The sequence below is a fragment of the Clytia hemisphaerica genome, unplaced genomic scaffold (assembly GCF_902728285.1).
Source record: "Clytia hemisphaerica strain Z4C2 unplaced genomic scaffold, Clytia hemisphaerica genome assembly, whole genome shotgun sequence".
Classification (NCBI taxonomy): domain Eukaryota; kingdom Metazoa; phylum Cnidaria; class Hydrozoa; order Leptothecata; family Clytiidae; genus Clytia; species Clytia hemisphaerica.
In genome coordinates this window covers 948194-969457 of record NW_027103598.1, presented here as the reverse complement: position 1 = coordinate 969457, position 21264 = coordinate 948194, and the positions used below count along the sequence as shown (strand labels likewise).

The 21264-nt window shown below is 34.4% G+C and overlaps 2 protein-coding genes across 2 annotated transcripts; one reads left to right on the top strand and one right to left on the bottom strand.

Annotated features, from left to right (window-relative positions):
- The first annotated feature begins 17544 nt into the window (after positions 1 to 17544).
- On the top strand, positions 17545 to 18609 carry LOC136801971 (putative uncharacterized protein DDB_G0274435). Its single transcript, XM_067058669.1, has 2 exons — positions 17545 to 17597; positions 17894 to 18609. Exons 1-2 carry the CDS (start codon positions 17557 to 17559, stop codon positions 18597 to 18599), a joined length of 747 nt encoding a protein of 248 aa, XP_066914770.1. The 5' UTR covers positions 17545 to 17556; the 3' UTR covers positions 18600 to 18609.
- Positions 18610 to 19239: 630 nt separating this feature from the next.
- LOC136801970 (uncharacterized) lies at positions 19240 to 20384 on the bottom strand. The gene has a single exon (XM_067058668.1). The coding sequence runs from the start codon at positions 20314 to 20316 to the stop codon at positions 19240 to 19242; it is 1077 nt and encodes a 358-aa protein (XP_066914769.1). The 5' UTR covers positions 20317 to 20384.
- Between the last annotated feature and the right edge of the window lie 880 nt (positions 20385 to 21264).

The window sequence follows — 21264 nt, the reverse complement described above, 5'->3', positions numbered from 1 at the left end:
TCGCATATTCTTGTAGAAATACACTTCAACAGTTGTCATTATGGTTCCTTTGTTTTCTAGTCGAGGGTGTGAACAGATTTTCATCAGTTTGAAGTATTGTTTTGCTATTTTTGCATTCAGTTACTTTGTTCAGAAATAATATTTTGGTTTTTTTAGGGGCTCAGACAGTGAGGATGGTGAGGCATTTCGTGCAAGCTATGGTCAGCTTAGTCAAATGAGGTCCCTGTTGACCCATCCTGTCCCAATGGCTGCCTTAACAGCTACAGCAACAACTAAATTGACTAAAGCTGTTATAAATAGTCTAGGCTTGAATTCACCAAAGATCATTAGAAAAATACCAAACAAAGACAACATTAGATATTTTGTATTAAAATCTGAGATCAAGGATCCAAGCTTAATATTCAAAAATTATGTTAATGATATGATGTTAAATGGTTACGAATCAAAGAAGGTTCTTGTGTTTGCTAGAAGAGTTGACCAAAGTACATTGATTTTTGATGCCTTTAACGATGCAATGAAAGATAAATATAAAAACTTCAAAACTAGGCCTTACGCTAAGTATACAGCAGAAACAGATCCAGATGTTCTTGATTGGGTCCTTAATTCCTTTTCAGCCGCTGATGGAAAGGTCAGATTTTTAGTAGCCTCTGTAGCGTTTGGCATGGGTGTAGACTGTAAAGGTTTACACTCAGTCATCCACTATGGACCTCCATGCAGTCTGGATGACTATTTCCAACAGTCTGGAAGAGCTGGAAGAGATGGCCAGAAAAGCCAGGCTATTATCATCAAATATCCTCATTCTTGTTCCTCTCCCAAGATAGATAAAGAAATGAAAGATTATTGCTCGACAAAGGAGGTATGTCGTAGGAAAACATTACTTTCCCAATATTCTACAAGTCAATTGAAACCTTTGGAAAAGCAGCATGATTGTTGTGATATTTGTCAACAACAATGTTCATGCGGAAATTGTGATGCAATATGTACTGTACATGACTTAGTTTTATTTAAACCAAATGAAAAACAAAAGCCAAGTTGTATACTCAATGCACATGGGCGTGAAATACTAAGAAACAGTCTTCTGAGCTTACGACAACAATACTCAGATTCTCAATCAAGCAAGGGTGTGCTTCTAAATAATGATTTAACATCAGGATTCCCTTTGAGTTCAATTGAGGAAATAATTGATATATCCAATCATAGTTTTGATGAAAGCTATATTACTCTATTCACCTCTCTATTCAATATGGATGTCATTCCCAAAGTGGTTTACATTGTCCAGAATGTTTTAAAACAACATGACCTTTTATGTCAAGAAACTGCAGCTAGTAAAAGTTTCAATGACAGTGAATATAATCGAATTGGCTCTGAACCAGATATAGAAGAAAGCGACACTGACACTGATATAAGAGCAGGTTCAATGCATGATGATTCCTTTAGCTCAGACAACTCTTCTTTATCTTCATCTGACTTTTGATTTTTTGCTTAGTATTGATTTGTTTTTAAGAATGTTTTAGAATACTTTTGTCATATACTTTGCAATATGATATTCACTAGGTAAAATTCTCATGTCAGGCTTGTAAGACAATCATAAAAGAATTTTTATATGTTTTGCTTTTAAAAGTTTTGAGATTTGCATTTCATTCAAGTAAAACTTTAGTTTAGAATAATTTGACAATTTGAAAGAAGCAAGAGTAAAGCACGCTAGAGTTCTAGCTAGTATGTCCCAATTTCTTAGCCTGTACTAGTTTCTTGTTTAGTCTATCTTGTTTGCATACTAGTATCTTTTCTTCTTATAGTTGTGGGTTTTAATTGTTTCTTTTATTGCTTGTTGTATTTTTTATGTTATTGCTTACAAATATTGTTCTTTATATATATTAGAGTGTGTTCATATTCAGTAGATTTATCACTGTTGTTGTTTTTACTGTTGGTTTTATTAGTTTCATAGATCGTAGTTAATAGTTTATAAATTTACGGCATTGAAAAGTATCGACCTAATGTTTGTTACATTCTATAACAAAAGGATGTAGTTATATTTTTTAGTAAATATCAACATTAACTAGACCAAAGAATACAAGAATTGAACTTGGTATTTGAATAGAGTTGTATTATTTTACCTCTTTAAAAATGAAAATAGGAGAAAACCTTCTAAAGTAGCTCTCAGAAATTTCCAGATTTATTTTTGCATTTTTGGGTTTCAGGGTTAAAGGGCTGTTTCTTTTCCTAGATTTGTAAAAAATGAAGAATAAAGTATTAGGAAAGAGTCAGCCTTTTTAAGAATTTGTGACTTTGATTACCTAAAATCCTGTGTTGAGAAGTTTTTTTTTTCTTTTGACTTAGGGGAGGCAAATTTAATTTGTTGCTTTAGTGGTCAAGCTATCCAAAAAAGTGGGTTGGTCGGTCGGTTAGCAAAAAACTAAAACTAAAAATCTTCTAAAAAGGAAGCAAAAACTACTAAATCTTGACAAAAATGGGTAATCTTTCGTAATGAAGGAGATGTTTAAAACAAATGTGAAAATAGAAAATAAAGGCAGAAAATGGTCGAATTCATGAATAAAATGAAAAAAATGAACATAAAATTCTCAAAACCTTGAAAATTTGGTAGTCTGTAAAGCAATGAAAATAAAAATGCACTAGCAAAATAAATTTTATTTTTATTTTATTTTGGAATTTTCAGGGTCGGTCAGACCCATAAAACATAACAAGGTCTCAGTTTAAAAGTAAAAAAATGAATTGAAAACTGAATATAAAATATAATTCGTCTGAAACAATCATTGACGAATATAATGAATTAGATTTGTTTACATGTTTACCCACGCACAAACAAAACAAACAAAAAAAAGTATGATACAATAAAAAAGACTACAAAACTACTTACAAATTAAAAAGAGGCCACACAGTGAAACACAAAGCATGCTATATCTATCTGGATAAGTCTAGACACAAAGCTTTTGATCTTGATTAATAATGTAAAAGTAGTGTCATTTCAATTATATTCATTGTTATTAGACAAGTAGTGCAAATTAAAAAAAAAAAATTTAAATTGTGGTTTGTCTTAAATGCACCTTGTCAATGGGTTGATTAGTAGATTAGATTATTATAATATAAATATTTGTTATAAAATGATTCTAGAAATTATTAAAAATTTTGTAAATTGTATAAAAAAGGAGAACAAAATAATTAGAACTGTTTACCCAAAATGAAGATTTGAAAAAAATTATTCAATTGTCTGACACACACTCTTCAAGTAGACTGTAAACTCCTTTCTTGCTGGCTTTTAGGATACTTTCAATGGCCCAATTTTTAAATTTTTTGATGTTCAGAGCATCCAGTAGATTGATAGGGAAATCCAAAAATTGTAGGTGTTTTTTGTCTTTCTCCTTTTGAAATAGTTTCTTTTCTTTGTACTGTTCAGCTAACTCTAGCACGTCGCCTTCCAACTGGGAGTGGTATGCCTCCACCTGCACACTTTCTTGCTCATAAACGATTTAACCATGTATCGAGTGCAAGGACATTTTTTGTGTAGTTGGGTACACTGTTGGGTTTGTGGTGTGGTCCAAATTCAATTTCCTCTTCCATTTGATATGCAGGCATCAAAAATGTTGTTACCATACCATCGCAAATCTTGTTGTAATTCTCTTTGGTTTGTTCACTGGCAATAATATTGTTATTGTTTGATAAAAAAAGGTCGTAGGCTGCCAGTAAGATTGCTTTAACATACTTCAGAAGTATTTCTTCTGAGGCATTGACACATTTAATTGGCTCCTTGGTGACATTTCGTGCATTTAGAAAGTTGCGTGCTTGATATAAAGTGCCAATGTCTGTAGCTGATTTATTGTCATAGAAAATGCTCCCAATGCCTATGAAAGAAGATTTTTCATGGATTAATCTTCGATTCTGAGGACATTCATGTGTAATTTTAAAAGGTCAGACCATATTTTGTCCAAACCCTCATTCTCCTTTTGTAAGACCTCAAAAAATAAAAGACAAACCAACCAGGAATCTTTTACTACTTAAAGTTGGGCTGCTTGCTTGGTTGGGGCTAAACAATTTTAAAGTAGTTAATCTTAGTTTTAAATCCTAACTTAATCTAAGAGATTTCACTAGCAAAAGAGTAGAGGAAAGTAGAAACGCAGAAAGAACTAAATGACTCAAAAACTCATTTTTAGTTCTTTGGGTCAACTTGAACTACTTGAGATTGATTGAGACAGACTGTCATACAACAAGAAATAAGCATGATACTCAGCACAGTTGAAAAGAAAATACTATTTTTCTCTCACTTCTAAGATGTTTCCAAAGGTATGGAAATCAGCAATGCCTGGCACCAACCCTTCCAGTCTTTTTGTTGCAGTACTCGCATCTTTCTGATGTTCAATTCCATTCAAATCCGTTCATAAGTCAATAATCATAGACATTGTTGTTAACGATAGCTGGCGGTCATGTCCAGAACAAACTGATGTATCTCCCTCAATTCTTTTGTATTCCAGAACTGGTGTTCTCATCAAATCGTGGACCCCCAAGAAAAGTAAAATAAAATAAGATGTATTCTACTTTGCTTATTCAGCGTTTAATTTCTGTTTTTCCTGTCTTTCAGATTTTTTGTTTCGGATGTTCTTTCTACAGTTTGAAAACCAAGATTCAGTTTTGCATTTAAAGTAAAGTACATAATGGCCTTGTGAATGGAAATTAAAAACTCTTAGAAAAGATTCTTACTGTTGTTGATGCAGTTTCTGTCTCTTTCATATACTTGTGAGTTATAACCTCTGGTGTAAACTTCTTCATCCATTTCAACTCGTCTACATATTCTGCTAAATCCCTAGCCACCAAAACCTTCAGCTCTTCTTTTAGATTTTGCTCGTCCGTTATGTTTGGAATATATTTAGTAAGATTGATATCACTTGCGTTTTGTATTTTGGTCGCTGGTACACCAATCAGCTCTGCAGGGGTATTTACTCTGTTTTGGACGGCAATGATGTGTGTATGATGTGTGTATGATGTGTGTAAGATGTCGATCTACGTTTTTTTTTTCCAATTGTCATGTGGCGTCGTTTACTATTTACATCTAGGTTGTCAAGAACTATGATGAATTTGTTCCAAAAGCTAAAAAAGAGTCATTTGTACATACATTACAGTCTAAATCCCAACAATACATTTTATTGTTAAACATATTGGTTGAACAGCAAGCACGTAAAACTTGGTGTTATACATTTTGAGGATGTGACTATAAACTTACCTGTGCTCTTAGAACCCTTCCCTTCTTAGCTGTCCTTTGAAAAGTAATAGGCATTATAATTAAACATTTGTTACAACACTTTCCATGTAAGTCTTTTGTGGAGATCTCTTTAAAAATTGAATCTTGAGATCTTCCAAAAATTGAATAGATAAAAAATAGACGATGATAGAAGATGAAAGAGAACGACAAGACAAATTATTTAGAACTTTTTGTAATGAGAAGTTGTCAGCGTTCATAATTTCTTTTCATTTTTGCTTAAACGAAACAAATGAATAGTAGATTAACAGGGAAAGGCATTGTATTGTAATAAAGCTTATGATCAAGTAAAAAAATCACAGACGAGGGCGCAAAGCACCAAACCTTGCTCTTAAAACATTTGAGCCCTCTTAGTTGAATAAAGTCTGCACTCCTTCAATAAACATAGGCTTTTGTTTCAAATATTTCAGTGCGAAAATACATTTTAAACATGTTGTTTCAAGGTCAGGTAGCTTGCTCGCAGGAAAAAATCTTAGTTTCTTGTCTGATTATACAAATATACAAATATAATCAGCTACCGTGCTTGATAAATTTTTCAGATTTTAGGAATTTAGGAGAATTTTAGGAGTTTTGACTTATTTTAGGAATTTTAGGTGGAGTGGGATCCCTGCCAGTTCAAACTTTAAAGACTTATATAGGAAGGAGTTAGAAGCTCGTTCATAGAGCGTTGGATAGATTAGAGTCTCTTTTTTCTTTCAGACCTGCCTGAATGATAGAAAAGTGCCCAGTGGTAAAAGTACGAATTAATTCGCTGGAAGACAGAATCAAGAAATCTGGGTCAAATTTGAATATTCTTGGATCACTCGTTGATCAAAAATGGTTTAAAAAAAATGATTAAAATCTTTAAAAAGTTTTTGTCAAACTTTTGCATTTTGTTTACTTTTTAACTTAAAATCTCGCTGAAAAGACTCACTTTTGATTTTTTTTGCTTGGCCATGAAGCCCAATCCAATTCCTACGAGTTAGACCAAAAATGACGATTTCTAACTCAAACTATGCATTACAGGAGGGCTTCGCCCTCCTACATAGCCCATGTCTGATATATACGACAATGACACTTAAAGGGTTAAAGAGTCGAAAACCAAGTTCCATCAACTATTCCACGAAAACCTCCGATTACAGAAGCAATTGAAATTTAAACATGTCAGTCACTTTGTCACAAACAATCAAAGAACATGTGATAATAATGGTCCATTTATTTAAAGTTGAAAATAAGATTCTGTTAACATACTTCCACGGCAACCTCTGAAAGTTGAGTTGTACAGATCTTATTTGGACCAAAACATTTTTTTTCAAGAATCGAAAACGAGATTCTGTCAACATACTTCCACGGCAACCTTTGATTACAGAAGCGATGGAAGTTGAGTTGTACAGATCTTCCCCAACCCCCAATTTCATTAAAAAATTTCTTGATAATTGAATGTAAACAATAAGATTGTCGCAGTCAATTGGTCAGTCACTTTGTCACAAACAATCAAAGAACATGCGATAATAATTGGTCCATTTATTTAAAGTTGAAAATAAGATTCTGTCAACATACTTCCACGGCAACCTCTGATTACAGAAGCGATGGAAGTTGAGTTGTACAGATCCTTATTTGGACCAAAACATTTTTTTTCAAGAATCGAAAACGAGATTCTGTCAACATACTTCCACGGCAACCTCCGATAACAGAGACGATGGAAGTTGAGTTGTACAGATCTTCCCCAAACCCCCAATTTCATTTAAAAATTTCTTGATAATTGAATGTAAACAATAAGATTGTCGCAGTCATTTGGTCAGTCACTTTGTCACAAACCATCAAAGATCATGCGATAATAATTGGTCCATTTACTTAAAGTTGAAAATAAGATTCTGTTAACATACTTCCACGGCAACCTCTGATTACAGAAGCGATGGAAGTTGAGTTGTACAGATCTTCCCCAAACCCCCAATTTCATTAAAAAATTTCTTGATAATTGAATGTAAACAATAAGATTGTAGCCGTCATTTGGTCAGTCACTTTGTCACAAACAATCAAAGAACATGTGATAATAATGTTCCATTTATTTAAAGTTAAAAATAAGATTCTGTTAACATACTTCCACGGCAACCTCTGATTACAGAAGCGATGGAAGTTGAGTTGTACAGATTTTATTTCGACCAAAATATTTTTTTTCAAGAATCGAAAACGAGATTCTGTCAACATACTTCCACGGCAACCTCCGATTACAGAAGCGATGGAAGTTGAGTTGTACAGATCTTCCCCAACCCCCAATTTCATTAAAAAATTTCTTGATAATTGAATGTAAACAATAAGATTGTTGCAGTCATTTGGTCAGTCACTTTGTCACAAACAATCAAAGAATATGTGATAATAATTGGTCCATTTATTTAAAGTTGAAAATAAGATTCTGTTAACATACTTCCACGGCAACCTCTGATTACAGAAGCGATGGAAGTTGAGTTGTACAGATCTTATTTGGACCAAAACATTTTTTTTTTCAAGAATCGAAAACGAGATTCTGTCAACATACTTCCACGGCAACCTCTGATTACAGAAGCGACGGAAGTTGAGTTGTACAGATCTTATCTGGACCAAAACATATTTTTTTTCAAGAATCGAAAACGAGATTCTGTCAACATACTTCCACGGCAACCTCTGATTACAGAGACGATGGAAGTTGAGTTGTACAGATCTTCCCCAAACCCCCAATTTCATTAAAAAATTTCTTGATAATTGAATGTAGACATTGAAACTTCCCCGAGTATTTCTATTGTCAATCATTTTGTCACAAAAGAAACCCTTTATATTCGTCGAAAAACTTACATTGTATAAACAAGTTCAAGAAGCGTTAGAGAAGTATCACTAATGATCGAAGCATTATGACTGTTCGTTATCATTTGTTGAAATAAAGGACAACAAACAGACTTTTCATCATATTGACTTATGAAAAACAGATAAATCAATTGAAGGCTGTTTTAAAAAAGATCCGAATTTGCATACTTAACTTGTATTTCTGTGAATTTGACAAAATTCTTTCTCACCATTCACAAGTGATTCAACATCCCCTTCATAAATGAATCAAACAAATGGTCGATTGATCACGGCATCTTTGAAAATGCCTCATACTTCTTTTCGCCATGCCACTGTAAACTATGTGCGAAAAATTCGTAAAAAAAATTAAAACAATGGACACATATTCTTTATTGCACTTTAATTTACTTCGAAAATAATAACTTTAAAATTAAAACACATAAAAAGATACCTACCTTGAAACAAAAACGTTGATAACATTCGTTTTAAAATGCGTCACTTTTTATTCTTTGGGAACGATTTATTTGGTTTTCGGACGATCATTTCTTTGTTCTCATTACCACCGTTGTTGAGCCGTCTTCAGGTTGTGGTCAAGCTCTATCAAAATTTTGCTAATTAGCATGTGTTTATTTTTCTGTTGAAAAATGAAAAATAAGCTCAAAATTATAGAAATATTGTAAAGTTTTCTGGAAGGCCAATTAAAAATCAACTTTGTGGTTCTTACGACCAAGAATCAGGGCGATCATAAAAGAAATTTCTGTTGTGTACATTTCTAACCTTCACCTTTCTACAGAAGCATAAGTGGATTTCTAGTTTGTGTCAAACTCTCCCCCTTAGGTATCAAACAAACAAATAAAAAATTGAAATGGAAAATGAACATGATATTTTTCAAAAAAAATTTTCACGGTGATTATGATCTAAAAATAAAGAATCACTCAAGTAAGTCAATTTTTCGTCTTCACTTTTAAATTTAAGTTTTCAATTTTTTAATGATAATATTCTAATCAAAAATATCTTTTCGGCGAGCACAAGATTGCAATTCAATTCAAATTCTATGAAAAGTTACGTCTTTTTTGTCACAGCTGCAGATTATTTGGATAATACACTTTACTTAAAGCTTGAATATCACTTTGAGAGTATAACAAACAGAGTATAATTTTAAGATCAAGGGATCCTTCGTCAAGTCAGATTTGAGCAAAAAAAGTAAACGAAAAATGCTTTGAATCTGATTAATTTCTAACGTTTTCGGTTTTGAATAAAATATACAGGTGTATTATAAATATGATAAAAAATATTGACATAAGGCTAGGCTAAATAAAAAACTTGGCTTCCAAGCAGGTTTATGGTAGGTTAATTTAGGTGAGCCTTATTTAAATACTATTCTAGATGCCCGCTTAATTGTTAACCTGCAGAAATGATATATTTGACAAAAACGTAAACTTTACTTTGACAAAACGTGCAATGTTTTTTTCAACTCGAAACCAATCCCCTTTAGAACTAGAAAATGAGATAAGTACTTGAAGCGATCACCTTAATGTGTTGTTGTATGGGGAAAAATTTTTCCCCAGCAGATTTATTTGAAATGAGTTTGTTGACCCCCTGGCCAAAATACTGTCAGTTACCGCTTACTACCCACCTACGGGTGGAAGCTATGAAAAAATCCAACAATAAAAATACAAACGATTTGAAAAATTAAAAACAACAACAAATCAGCCTCAATAGACCTCTGACTTTTGAAAAAAATAAATATTAAAAAACTACTAAATAAATTAAGAATCTAATGAACAATAACGCAAATATTTAAAAAAATTGTGTTTCCGGAATGCGGGCGAGGGAAAATCTTTTTCATTCGGCGAGATGCAAATTTTTTTCAATTTTGGCGACATTGCAAAAACTGTCATATGAAAAAAGCATAATCAATCATTATTAATCAGAATTTTATTAAATATGTTGTATAAAACGGTGGCAGAAACTCAATCTTTGCTTGAATTTTGAAACTCAATCCTAATTTTTGTACATGAGCCATGAGAATCATGACAGAAATTTGATGTTTTAGGCCCTTATTAACAGAAAAGCCCATTCTGAGGTTAATTCTTTGTGTTTTAATAGTTCCCAACTAATTAAACAGAGCCTGGGTTGATTACTTTGTTCTTCAAGCTTAACTCAAACTCAATCTTTGAAATAAAAACGGTAGCAGCTCAAAACCCTGGAAAATTGACTGGCTAAGGATAATTTCGATAGTAATCAAGCTGTGAATTTCAGGCAGACAATTGATTAAAAGTTGAGGAATGAGTGTATACATTGGAATTCAATTCAGAGGTGAAGAAGAGGTGTGGTTATTAAAATTTTTCATCAGCACAGCAAATCATTTTACATTATACAATTGTACTGAATTGGCTGATACAATGTCACCAAAAAAAGTATAAATATCTTGGTCATTAGTAAACTTAAAGAGAGTGAAAAAGAATTTTCCCTGTACCTCAACCAGTCGATTTCTAAAAACACTAGTTTTTATTTTCACTTGAATATCAATATTTTGCTTGGCATATGCAAATAATGTCATTGAGTTCATGTTTAACCAAAAAATTGATACTGGTATGGATATTGAATTGGAATTGCCATTGGAATTCTCACACATTGACCAGAATGAGGCAATACTGGTGGTATCACAGCATTAGGTATGATGTTGTTATTGTTGTTTACATGTTGCATGTTTGAATGTTGTGAGTTTGCTTGTTGCAAGTTTGCATGTTTGCATGTTTGCATGTTGCATGTTTACTTGTTGCATGTTTGCATGTTGCATGTTTGCATGTTGCATGTTGCATGTTTGCATGTTGCGGGTTTCCAAGCAGTTGACCAAGGTTTTGCACATGAGCATGCAAAAGCACTTGTTGAAGCTCGATTTGTTGCTTCAACTTTACATTTTCTTTTTTTATTTGCTTTAATGAGGCCATTTTATTTCGACGTCTCCTCCGATTTCTTACCGCTTTAATTTTGTGTCGGGCATCATTGAGTGGTAAGCCGTTCGTCGGGAGAGTAACCTCATCATCGCTGTCAAGAATATCATCCTGCCCCACTTCTGACATCTCTGGAAGAAGGTTGCTTCTTTTGGACATGTTTATCTTAATCTATTATAGGATAAGAAAAAAATCAAGTCTCGAGTTTAATAATTTTAAATGTATTGAATTGCTTGAAGGAGGCCATCCTTTTTCTTCACAAATTCACAGGGTTGAAAAGCTGTGAACTATACAAAACCTGGACTTTGGACCAGGCGTCGCCCTGGACTTTTTAGTTGGAGTAATATGAAATTAGGTTAGTTTTTGAAATTGAAAAGATGGCAAAATATAAACATTTAGGTGGCTTTTTTCACTGCACTCCTAGATTCAGATAATAAACTTTTGATAAAAAATAATTGAGATTTTAAGAAGCAGTGAACCAGGACGACGGCAAGTTACCTCCCTCAAGCAATATACAAAACACAACAACGGAGGAGGTACGCAAAGGTAATTCTTAGGAACACCTGTTAAACTACACAATGCGTTTTAAACCCAAACAAAACTATCCAAGCTAATGCAACGTTAATTTAAACAAGTCAACAAACAAGATCTATAGTATATCAAAACAAGTTCTCTATAGACTATAGACGAATTTAAAAAATCAGTGCATAACAGAAATATCAATACCTCCTTCAAGCACAATATATACAAAAACACAACAACGAAGTTACGCATAGGTAATTCTGAGGAACACCTGTTAAATTACACAATACGTTTAAAACAAAAAAAACTGCGCAATAATATGTACGTACAACTATGTACAATATAACAATAACAGAGGTTCGCAAAGGTAATTTTGAGGAAGACCTGTTAAATTACACAGTACGTTTTAAAACTAAATAAAACTGCTCAAGGCATATCTACAACATACAAAATCAAACGTATGAAAGCTCTACAGTGTACAGAAGAGAAAAATAAACTGAACAAATTCATCACAATGAAGTTCATCATTTAATAAACAGACCCAATGTTTCTGTTAAATAATACTAACAATATAATAAATCAGATTATAGCAAAAATGAACAAGAATTTGCTAACCCTATCAATGGAAAATAATTTACATGGTGATGAATTGAGGAGGAAGTTCCAAAGCTAATGGTTCATCTGTACCCGCCAAAGGTGTATCAACAGGAAAAGGAGTTAGTTGACCCTTCTCAAGGCATTCCAAAAGATACATCCTCATAATTGGCTGATCATAACAAATTTTCTCAGGAAATCTTCCATTAGCAATATCAATGGCATATGCAATACAAAAAAGGCCACAATCATTGGAGCCTTCTTGTTTTACCACGTTTTTGTATTGAATCTTGAGTTTTCCTTCATCAAGAAGATTACCATAGCACTGTAGCAATTGAGCCTTCAAATTAGTGGATGGTTCACAATACAGGCTGTCGTAGACATATAACTCCTGTCCTTTACATGATGATAATACCCAATGGCTGTGACCATCATGGTGAATTTGCAAACTAAAAACATTATCTACTGGCACTGGTTTAAGCTTTGAACGCTGACTCCTTGATCTCATTGAATCTTGCAGGCCTTCTATGTTTGGGAACTGTGTTTTGATCATTTCAGTAGCTTTCTTTATCACAATATCGTTAATCCAGCTTCCGTTTGCAACCTTTTCAAGTGCATCATCAAAAATCTTTTCATCACTCAAACTAGTTCCATTCTCTTCGACATCAGACTGTATAATATCAATATCGATTATTGAGGTGCTTCTGGCTTTTTTTTGAGTCTGTGAAGAAGCCTTATCATACGAGAACGATTTTAGTTTAGCTTTGGATTTATCAGAAACCTTCCCTTTTTTCCCTGGAGTGGCAGTGGTAGCTGACAAACTCCTTTTTGGAGCCTTTTGTTTTCCACTAGAGTTCCCTCCATCCAAAGCAAATTTCATGAAAGAATCTTCAGAAGCAAATACCTTTTCAGCAGAAACAAAGCCTTTTCGCTTAGTGAAATTGATTGGACGATCAAAACAAGATTGACTAAGCCAGACGGGATCTTGTTGTTCTTGCCCTTTGAATTTCACTTGGTACAAGAATTCCTCAGTTTTAGGATCCAATTTTTTCTGAAGAACATCGTCAACTTCATAAAACCCTAGTGGAGGTAAGCTATTTGAGAGCTGTTTGGCATATTTCAAATCTTCAGTCAAGTTAAGACATTTTTCAGCCGCATGTAAAATACTGAGTGATTTATCTAAAATGCTGTATTGTCCATTTTGATTACAGGACATCTTCAACTCCCCCAATATGTTCGAAACCTTGATCCAATTACTTACAATGATTTTTTTTGGCAAGACATACAACTTATTATCAGAAAGCACCTTTTCTAAAGGGATAAGCTGACAAGTCATATTGTCATCCAAATTCGAGGCACTCTTAACAGATTTACCACTTGAATTGAGTGACGCAACTTTACAAACAGAGATCTTACCCAAAACTTTGGCAACAACAAACCTAAATGCCACGACATTGTGTTGCTCATCCACTTCTGATCTGTCCGGAAGAAACTTGGCAGCTATGTGACTTCGAGACCTCTCTCTTGATACATACTCCCGTGGGATAAAAAGTTTAAGCGCCTGTGCTAGATGTATATCCCTACTTTCGCCATTTACAACCCTTGACAAAAACCATTCTCTCTTATCTGACACTTCTGTACCTTCTTCCAATGCATTATCTCCTGTCTCAAGAACATCAAGAATTTCATCAGAAATTAATTCATGTTTGTCATCTTTTTTGTCAACAGTGTCACTGAGTGTAGTTTGATCTTCAGGGTTAAAATAGTTGGTGATTAGATTTTCTTCTTTCGCAGCTCCCTTAGAAAGAAGTTCAGCTGCTTTCAAATTCAACTTCTCTAAAGCATACTTTTCATCAACACAACCATCAAACTCATTTTCTTTAGGCACGCCATTTTTGAATCCTGTCAAAAAACCAAGACCACCATTCTTTTCTAAAAATTCAATTCCTTCAGAGCAATACTTTCGAAACAAGGCAATACCTTTCTCAACTCCACTTTGGAAAGCAATTTGTTGTTGCTCTTTGAATTCAACAAAAGACTCCGGATATGTGTAGTCTGAACTCTCAGCCACCTTCAATTTCTGGGACAATCTCCGCCGATTAGTTGTACTATGTTTCTTTCCTCCTGCTGCAATTATATTGTCCTCAGCTGTATGATTGGTTTGAACTTTCGATATTTTCGCCATTATCTCAGCAAGTGTTGGCTGTGCATCCAAAGATTGAAGCTGGTTCGTTTTTCCCTGGATCTCACTGATAATCCTTTCGGTTGTTTTTGTACCACAGTTGGAGAGCGGGAGCATGGCTGTACCAAGTTCTCTAAAGTGGGCAAACATGGCGAGCATATGGCATGTACCAGCAGCAAAAAGAATTTCTGATGTCTTTGAGCACCCATACGTGATAAATCTCCCACGCTTAGAAGCATCCTTGGCTGCATTCTTTATCGCATTCAAACGTTTAGATTTTTTCTTCAAAATTTGTTTCCAGATTCGGAAAATAGTTATCCCTTCGCTGAGGCTTTCCTGACTTGAAATTGGGTTGCATTCTGGGTGAAGAAAAGGTTTGAAAAGAGCTACAACACCTTCAATATACAAAGACGTTCCTGAGGAGCCTGGAACATGTTCATGCAGAAGTTGTGCAACTTGTGTGGTAAAAACCTTTAGAGGTGCATCAACATTCTGGTCTAGGAAGCGAGCGAAAAGCAAATCGTTGATAGAAAATGAGCAAAGATGAGAATTACCACTATTATCAAGAATATCCTTTAGCTCCCGAAGATGAGTAATAGAAGCAATATAGGAATTTGTTGAACAAGGAAAAAAATCAAGATCCAAGGTATCATATTTCAAGCACTTCAGAAAAAGACGCAGATTATGATCATAATCTAGATAAGCTATGGAAGGTAATGGACCAAAGTATGGTGCAGCAAACTGACTTTCTCCTGCACCAAGAGTCAAATATTTAACACCAACATTAAATGCCTGAGATTGAGGTGTCATTAATGAGACAGCAGCTGCCAATTGGAATCCAGCTGAGTCCGAGCTATGACCAACTAGATTGATAGGCTCTTTCCTTAGTTCTCCAGATGGTAAAAGGAAGCAGTTTGATCTGACTACATCCCATATTTTCAAAAGGTGAAAAGAACGATATCCTAAATTTGGAGTAGGCCATATCATGTAGATTAGAGGTTTTGTTTTCAATCCAGATGCTGAAACCAGATTATGAATAGCAGTGCTTTTAGCAAGTTGATTTTTTGTAATAGCACTATCAGCATAACTCTTCAATGCAGTGAATTCATCTGGAAAACCTTTGTTTTCAACTTCCTCAACAATATCTGTTAAAAATTTCCGCGACTCTCTCCAATCATCCAAATCAGGCTCCCAACATTGACCAATTATTTCAATTTTCCCGTCCTTGTCAACCACACCAGACAGCATCCTCAGAGTTCTTGCCTCATCAGTGGCATCAATGACAGGACAACCATTGTATAAATTTACACCCCTTTCAAACACATCTTCGTTCATGCCAAGAAAAAGTTTAGATTGTAGACCGTGCTGTTTTGCACAAGTCTTTCCTGGAAGTCCAAAGAGATCCTGAAGTAAGCTATACTTGTCAGGCCCAAGAGAATTGTGATAATATGCTGCCACATCTTTGATTATTGGTTGAAATTTATGATTTACACCTGATCTCAATTTTCCTAGTAAATTTTTGATGATGTCTTTTTTAATTTCAAGGGAGCTATCTTTACTTTCAATGAGTAAAACCAAGTCAAGGACAAGCTTCCTTACTTCATCCTTTTGACAACTTTCTAACAACAATCTTTCCCAATTGGTTTTACTCATGACTTGCTTTTTGTAAGCTTTATTTAATTTACCAAGGGCTTCATTTCTCTCAAGGACTTCTTGATAATGCTGTTCCTTCTCAGGGTTTGAAACGTAGTCTAAGCGCATCCCTTTCTTACCAACTCGTGATTCTGTCTTTGGAAGGGAAGCCTTTTTGTCACGAAATGATTTAAGGTTTCTGAGTGATTTCCTCTGTTTTTGGCAGTTTTCACAAGTAAATGGGTGTGGACCAGCATTCAATGCATTACCTAGGCAAGGAGGGTCCAGTGATCTTATTCCACCAAAAAGAACTACTGTTTTACCATTTACCAAAATTTTCTGTTCATTTGCAGGAACAAAGACAGACCTGGAAGAGTTAGATTTACTCTCTTCAAACAATGCTGCGAAGTGTTTTGGATGATTTTTTTTCCAGACCTTGGTAGTCTTGACAATTTTCATGATTTAATTCATTCATACATTTCTTCCACATTTTCCTCTCCAAGAAAAAACTTTTTGGATTTTTTCTTCGAAGGTTTTGATCATGTTTAAATTCATTAACAAGGTCAGGGTCCCATAAATACATGCAAGACATTTTTCTTGCAGCAAATCTTTAAAATAGCTTGAAATATGCTCTTTGTGTTTATCATTTGAATCTTGTTGAGACACTTTGTGTCTTTCCAAAAACTCAATTGCATTGCTGTGGTGATCAGCTACAGAATGCTCATAGAGCTGTCGACAGCCCTCAAAGACACTAGGGCCCATCTTACAGAGTTTTCCACTCCGCTTCAAATAATCACGATAAATCTCACAGAACTCACATTTGAACATCAAGTTTGGTGAATAGCTTTCTGCTGTAAACTGTGGAATCGACATTGAAACTTCCAAGTATTCCAACATTTGGCTAGCTGCATTACCACCAGATATTGGAGGAAATGAGCCACATAGAAAAGCATTCATGCGTGTCTCCAAAAAATCAGAGGTGGACCTAGCTTGAAGAATTGAATTTCTCAACTGATCACTTTTGAGCCGATTAATCGGAAACTTTGCGTGCAAAAAGTCTTCAAATTTGTTATAATCACAAGACTGTAGTTGCAATGGGGTTATGCTTTTAAAATTTTGATAAAATCTAGAAAATGTTAAATTATCATAATGTCGAGATGATTCTTTTGATGGGTTTCGAAAAGAAAATTTCTTTTCTGAGTATGTAATGTTTTGAAGTTCTCCTTTTTTTGAATCAACCTCACCCTTTGTAAATAATGAAAAATTGAAGCTTTGTTTGATGTCTTTTGATCTTGAATCTTCACTTTTGAGTTATTTTGTTCGAGATGAGCAACACTATCAATAGGGAAAAAGCTGGAAACAGACAGTTCACTAGAAACAGAGTTTTTGAAGACCAAGTTTTTGGAATCAGATGCTGAAATGACAGAATGTCCAGCTTTACCATTTTAGGGACCTTACGAATCGGCGACGCCGCTTTAGATGACGCCGTATGCGCCATTTTTGCTCCTTATGCGCATGCGTGCCCGGGAATCACCTTTTGCAAAAAGTCGGCCTCGTGAGGTCAACTCCTTCAAAACAGTCTTTTTCACGTCGTCCTTCGAAGAAACATGGCTGAAGTAAAATCTGATGAAACTTTGACAAAAAAAACGTAATTTTTAAGCTGAATCCATTGGAGTTTGATAATTTCCATTTAGAAGATATAATTACTTGAAAAACTAACCAATTATTTTATATTTTTGGGCATAAATTTTCCAAATTTCAAACCAAAACAAACATAAATGCCTTTTGCCTTGATTGCTCTTGGATTTGGAAACAAATTGGATATCACTTCTTCGATTTAAATGTGCAACTTTCTGGCTATTCATATACAATCTGAAGAAGGTAAAATGACACAAATTATTGTATATGTAAGCATTAATCAGGCATATGTTTTCACATTTTTAGCATCATGAAATGGGATGATAAGCACGATGTTTTGTTGGGGCGTGAGCTCTTATTCATGAAGCCATATAATTTCAAACCTGGTACCAGAGATAGCGGTTCAGCGTGGACAGCAGTTGCAGAAGACTTAAACAAGGTCACTGAGGTCAAGTTCGATGTGACACAGAAGTCAGTTCGAGACAGAACGAAGATCGCAATGAACAACCACAAACGAAAAATGCGTCAACAAACAGCGGAATCCGGGTCAGTGGAAAATCCAACGGAAATGGACCAGGTATGGGAGGAGATAAGCTCTGAAATGCAAGAAGCATCCGAGAAACATGAAGCCACATCCTCCAACAAGAAGAAAGAGGAAGACAAATATAAGGCTGATGCTGAAGCAATTCGTGCTACAGCTATGGAAACACATGCAGAAACAAGGAAGAGGAAAGCAGCTGACGATGGCAGCCCATCATCATCTAAAGGTAAACGCAATACTGGTACTGAGACATTTTCGTTTCTGATGGCAAAACTTGAAACCGATAAGGAAACAAAGGACAAGGAACTAGAAATGAAGAAAATGACTATGGAACGTGAACAACAGCAATTACAACTTTTAATTGAACAACAGAAACAAATACAGGCAAATCAACAACAACAAAACCAAATTTCTTTACAACTTATTCAAGCTTTATCACAAATGAACAATAAAAACCCTTCAAATAAATGAGTTGGTCCTTCTAATGACTTCACGTTGAATTTGGTGGTTCCTTTTTATGACTTTGTACGTTGAAATTGGCTGTGCTTTCTACGACTTCCATTGAAATTGGTGTTGCTGACTTGACGTTTGGTGATGCATTTTTTATCACTCTATAATATTGAAGTTGATGTTGCTTATATGATTCTACGTTGAAATTTGTAAGTATTTGACATTTTGAAAAAGCAGGTTATTTTAAAAAATCAAAATTTATTTTTAATAAAACTATGGCAAATAGATTTTTTGTCTTGTTTTCTTTCGTTCTAAAGGAAAATTTGTCTCTATCTACTAGAAGGAATTTGACATTGAATGACTGAAAAGAATAATTACAAGTGTATTTGCGTTCCCATTTGTTTATTTGAACTTCAAAGCTGAGAAAATTCATTCAAGTGAAGATATAAGTTGAGTATTTGTAATCAAAACTACATGAAAATAGGTGAGAGATATCAATACTTCTTAGTTCCTGTTTTGCATTCTTGTAGTCTTGTAAATACAGTATAAACCCATGCAATTAAATTAACAGTTAATATTTATTTTTGTTTTTAAACAACATTGTTTTTATCCTTGTAAATAAAACACAACTATTTTAAAATATAATATACATTGCATTACATTACTGAAAATAATCCCATACAGTAGGTGGATCTATCCTGAAATATGAGGAAGTTTGGGAGCCATACATGCATGTTCTAGCATTTGTCAAAAGAGTGCAAACTATATACATTTTTCCAATAGGGGAAAGTCCGATCTTTAAATTTCGCTTGAAGTCCATAAATTTAAAATAGTTCGTAATTTCACCAAACACCCATTCGACCCCAATTCTGCATTTGCTCATAGCAGTGTTATAATCTTTTTGATCTTGAGTAAGTTGTAACCCTTGAAAAGGTTTTTGTAGTTCTGGTCTCAAAGGATAAGCCAAGTCTCCATAGATGCAAAGTGGGATTTGATTATTTCTTCTACAAATTTGTCTCAAACGAGGTAATACGTTCGAATCAGCCAGCATTCCACTATCATGCCTCCTTCCCTCAATAGGTCCAAATAGATTTGCTACCAAGCCATTAGGGGCAGCAATCGATTGAAATTTCAGGGCATGAACACGTTTGTGTCCATTATAAACAACTCTTTGTAATTGATTTGGTCTACATATAGGCCTGACTGTTCCGTCAACAAAACCCCAGCAATTATCTAACGGTGCACCAGCCTGATGTATAGCATTTGCAAAGTTTTGTAAATTAGCAGGAGAAGGCCATTGCTGATTGAAATCCGATAGTTTTTGATGATGCATGTTATAAACGAAGTTTGTAATGTCTCCTGTTATCATACATAATTGAGGCTCCGATCTGCCAAATCTAGGGACCATGTCACCAAATCTAATTGGATAAGAGAATCTTTTTAAAAGTATACATAAAGCTTCGATTCCATCGACATGAAGTCTATTTCTGCAGATGAAAGTATCAGGGATTTGTAAAGCTTCTTTGAGCATATAAATATCATTTTTGAAAAATCTGAAATCTGCTTTGCTTTGGTCGTCTGTCAATTTGTCAAGATCAAAACCTTCATAAATCCAATATGGAAAGTCTGGATTCTTTGAACGATTGATATCGTACAATGCAGCAAATTCAAAATCATCAATCATGTCAAAGGCATAACTTAGTACCAGAGCATTTCTCACATCTCTCAAAGCTGGCATTCTGCAAACATTGACTTGATTTTCCTGGAAATGGTTAAAAACTTGTGTTTTTCTTGGAATGAGTATTTTGGATGTTTTCTACGATAACCTTTCTAAAAATGTAAACAAATATGGCGCATTATAATGGCGGGCTTTTTTTATCGCGGGAAAATAGATAGAAGTCCTCGATGAAAAATTCGTAGGGAGATATAAAAGGAAGACGTTGTTAAAAGGACGCCGCTCGAAACCTTTGGTTCTCACGACGTCTTCTATAGCGGCGTCGTCGATTCGTAAGGTCCCTATTGTCTATATTAGAACTTCCTTGGACAGAATAGTCCACATCACTGTTAGATTCAATATCTGAATAAAATTGAATATCTTCATTAGAACCAAACGATGAACACAAATTTGAGCTGGAAACAAAACTGAGCTGCTCATTGATTTCAGTGTTAGAATAACTTTCACAATCTGAACAAGATCTATCATTATTTGGAGTAAAAAGAAAAGATGAACAATCACGATATTAGAATCAGCGTGAGGTCTCTTAGAACAAATGTTTTTATCTTTTATTTCAGAAACTTTATCAGAACACATCACATTAGCATGGTTATTCAAATTAACATCCTTGAAACAATCTTGTGTCAAAACACTCCCCTCTTGGCAATTATTTATTCTAGTTGCATCCCTTTGATCAAAACTCTCGGATAATAACGTTTGCTTATCTTTCCACTCATTACACTTTGCTTCTGTCTCATTTGTATTAGTATTTGTGTTTGTCGAGGGTAAATCAACTTGCTCAAACAACAGCTCACGTTGAAAATTTTCTTGGTATTCTACAGCTTTTTTATCTTTGCATTCCTCATTTGCACTTTCTTTGACATCCTCATGACCAATACATGGAGTAATGACTGAGACTTTATTTGATGTTTCAACTGGTTTTAATCCTATTCCTGAGATTAAAGTGGAATT

Bases quoted from the DNA above. Each gene is read 5' to 3' on its own strand.
- LOC136801970 (XM_067058668.1), bottom strand. From the start codon at position 20,316: ATGCCAGCTTTGAGAGATGTGAGAAATGCTCTGGTACTAAGTTATGCC.
- LOC136801971 (XM_067058669.1), top strand. From the start codon at position 17,557: ATGGCTGAAGTAAAATCTGATGAAACTTTGACAAAAAAAAC. The intron at 17,598-17,893 runs GTAATTTTTAAG...TCACATTTTTAG, and splicing joins GAAACTTTGACAAAAAAAAC to CATCATGAAATGGGATGATA.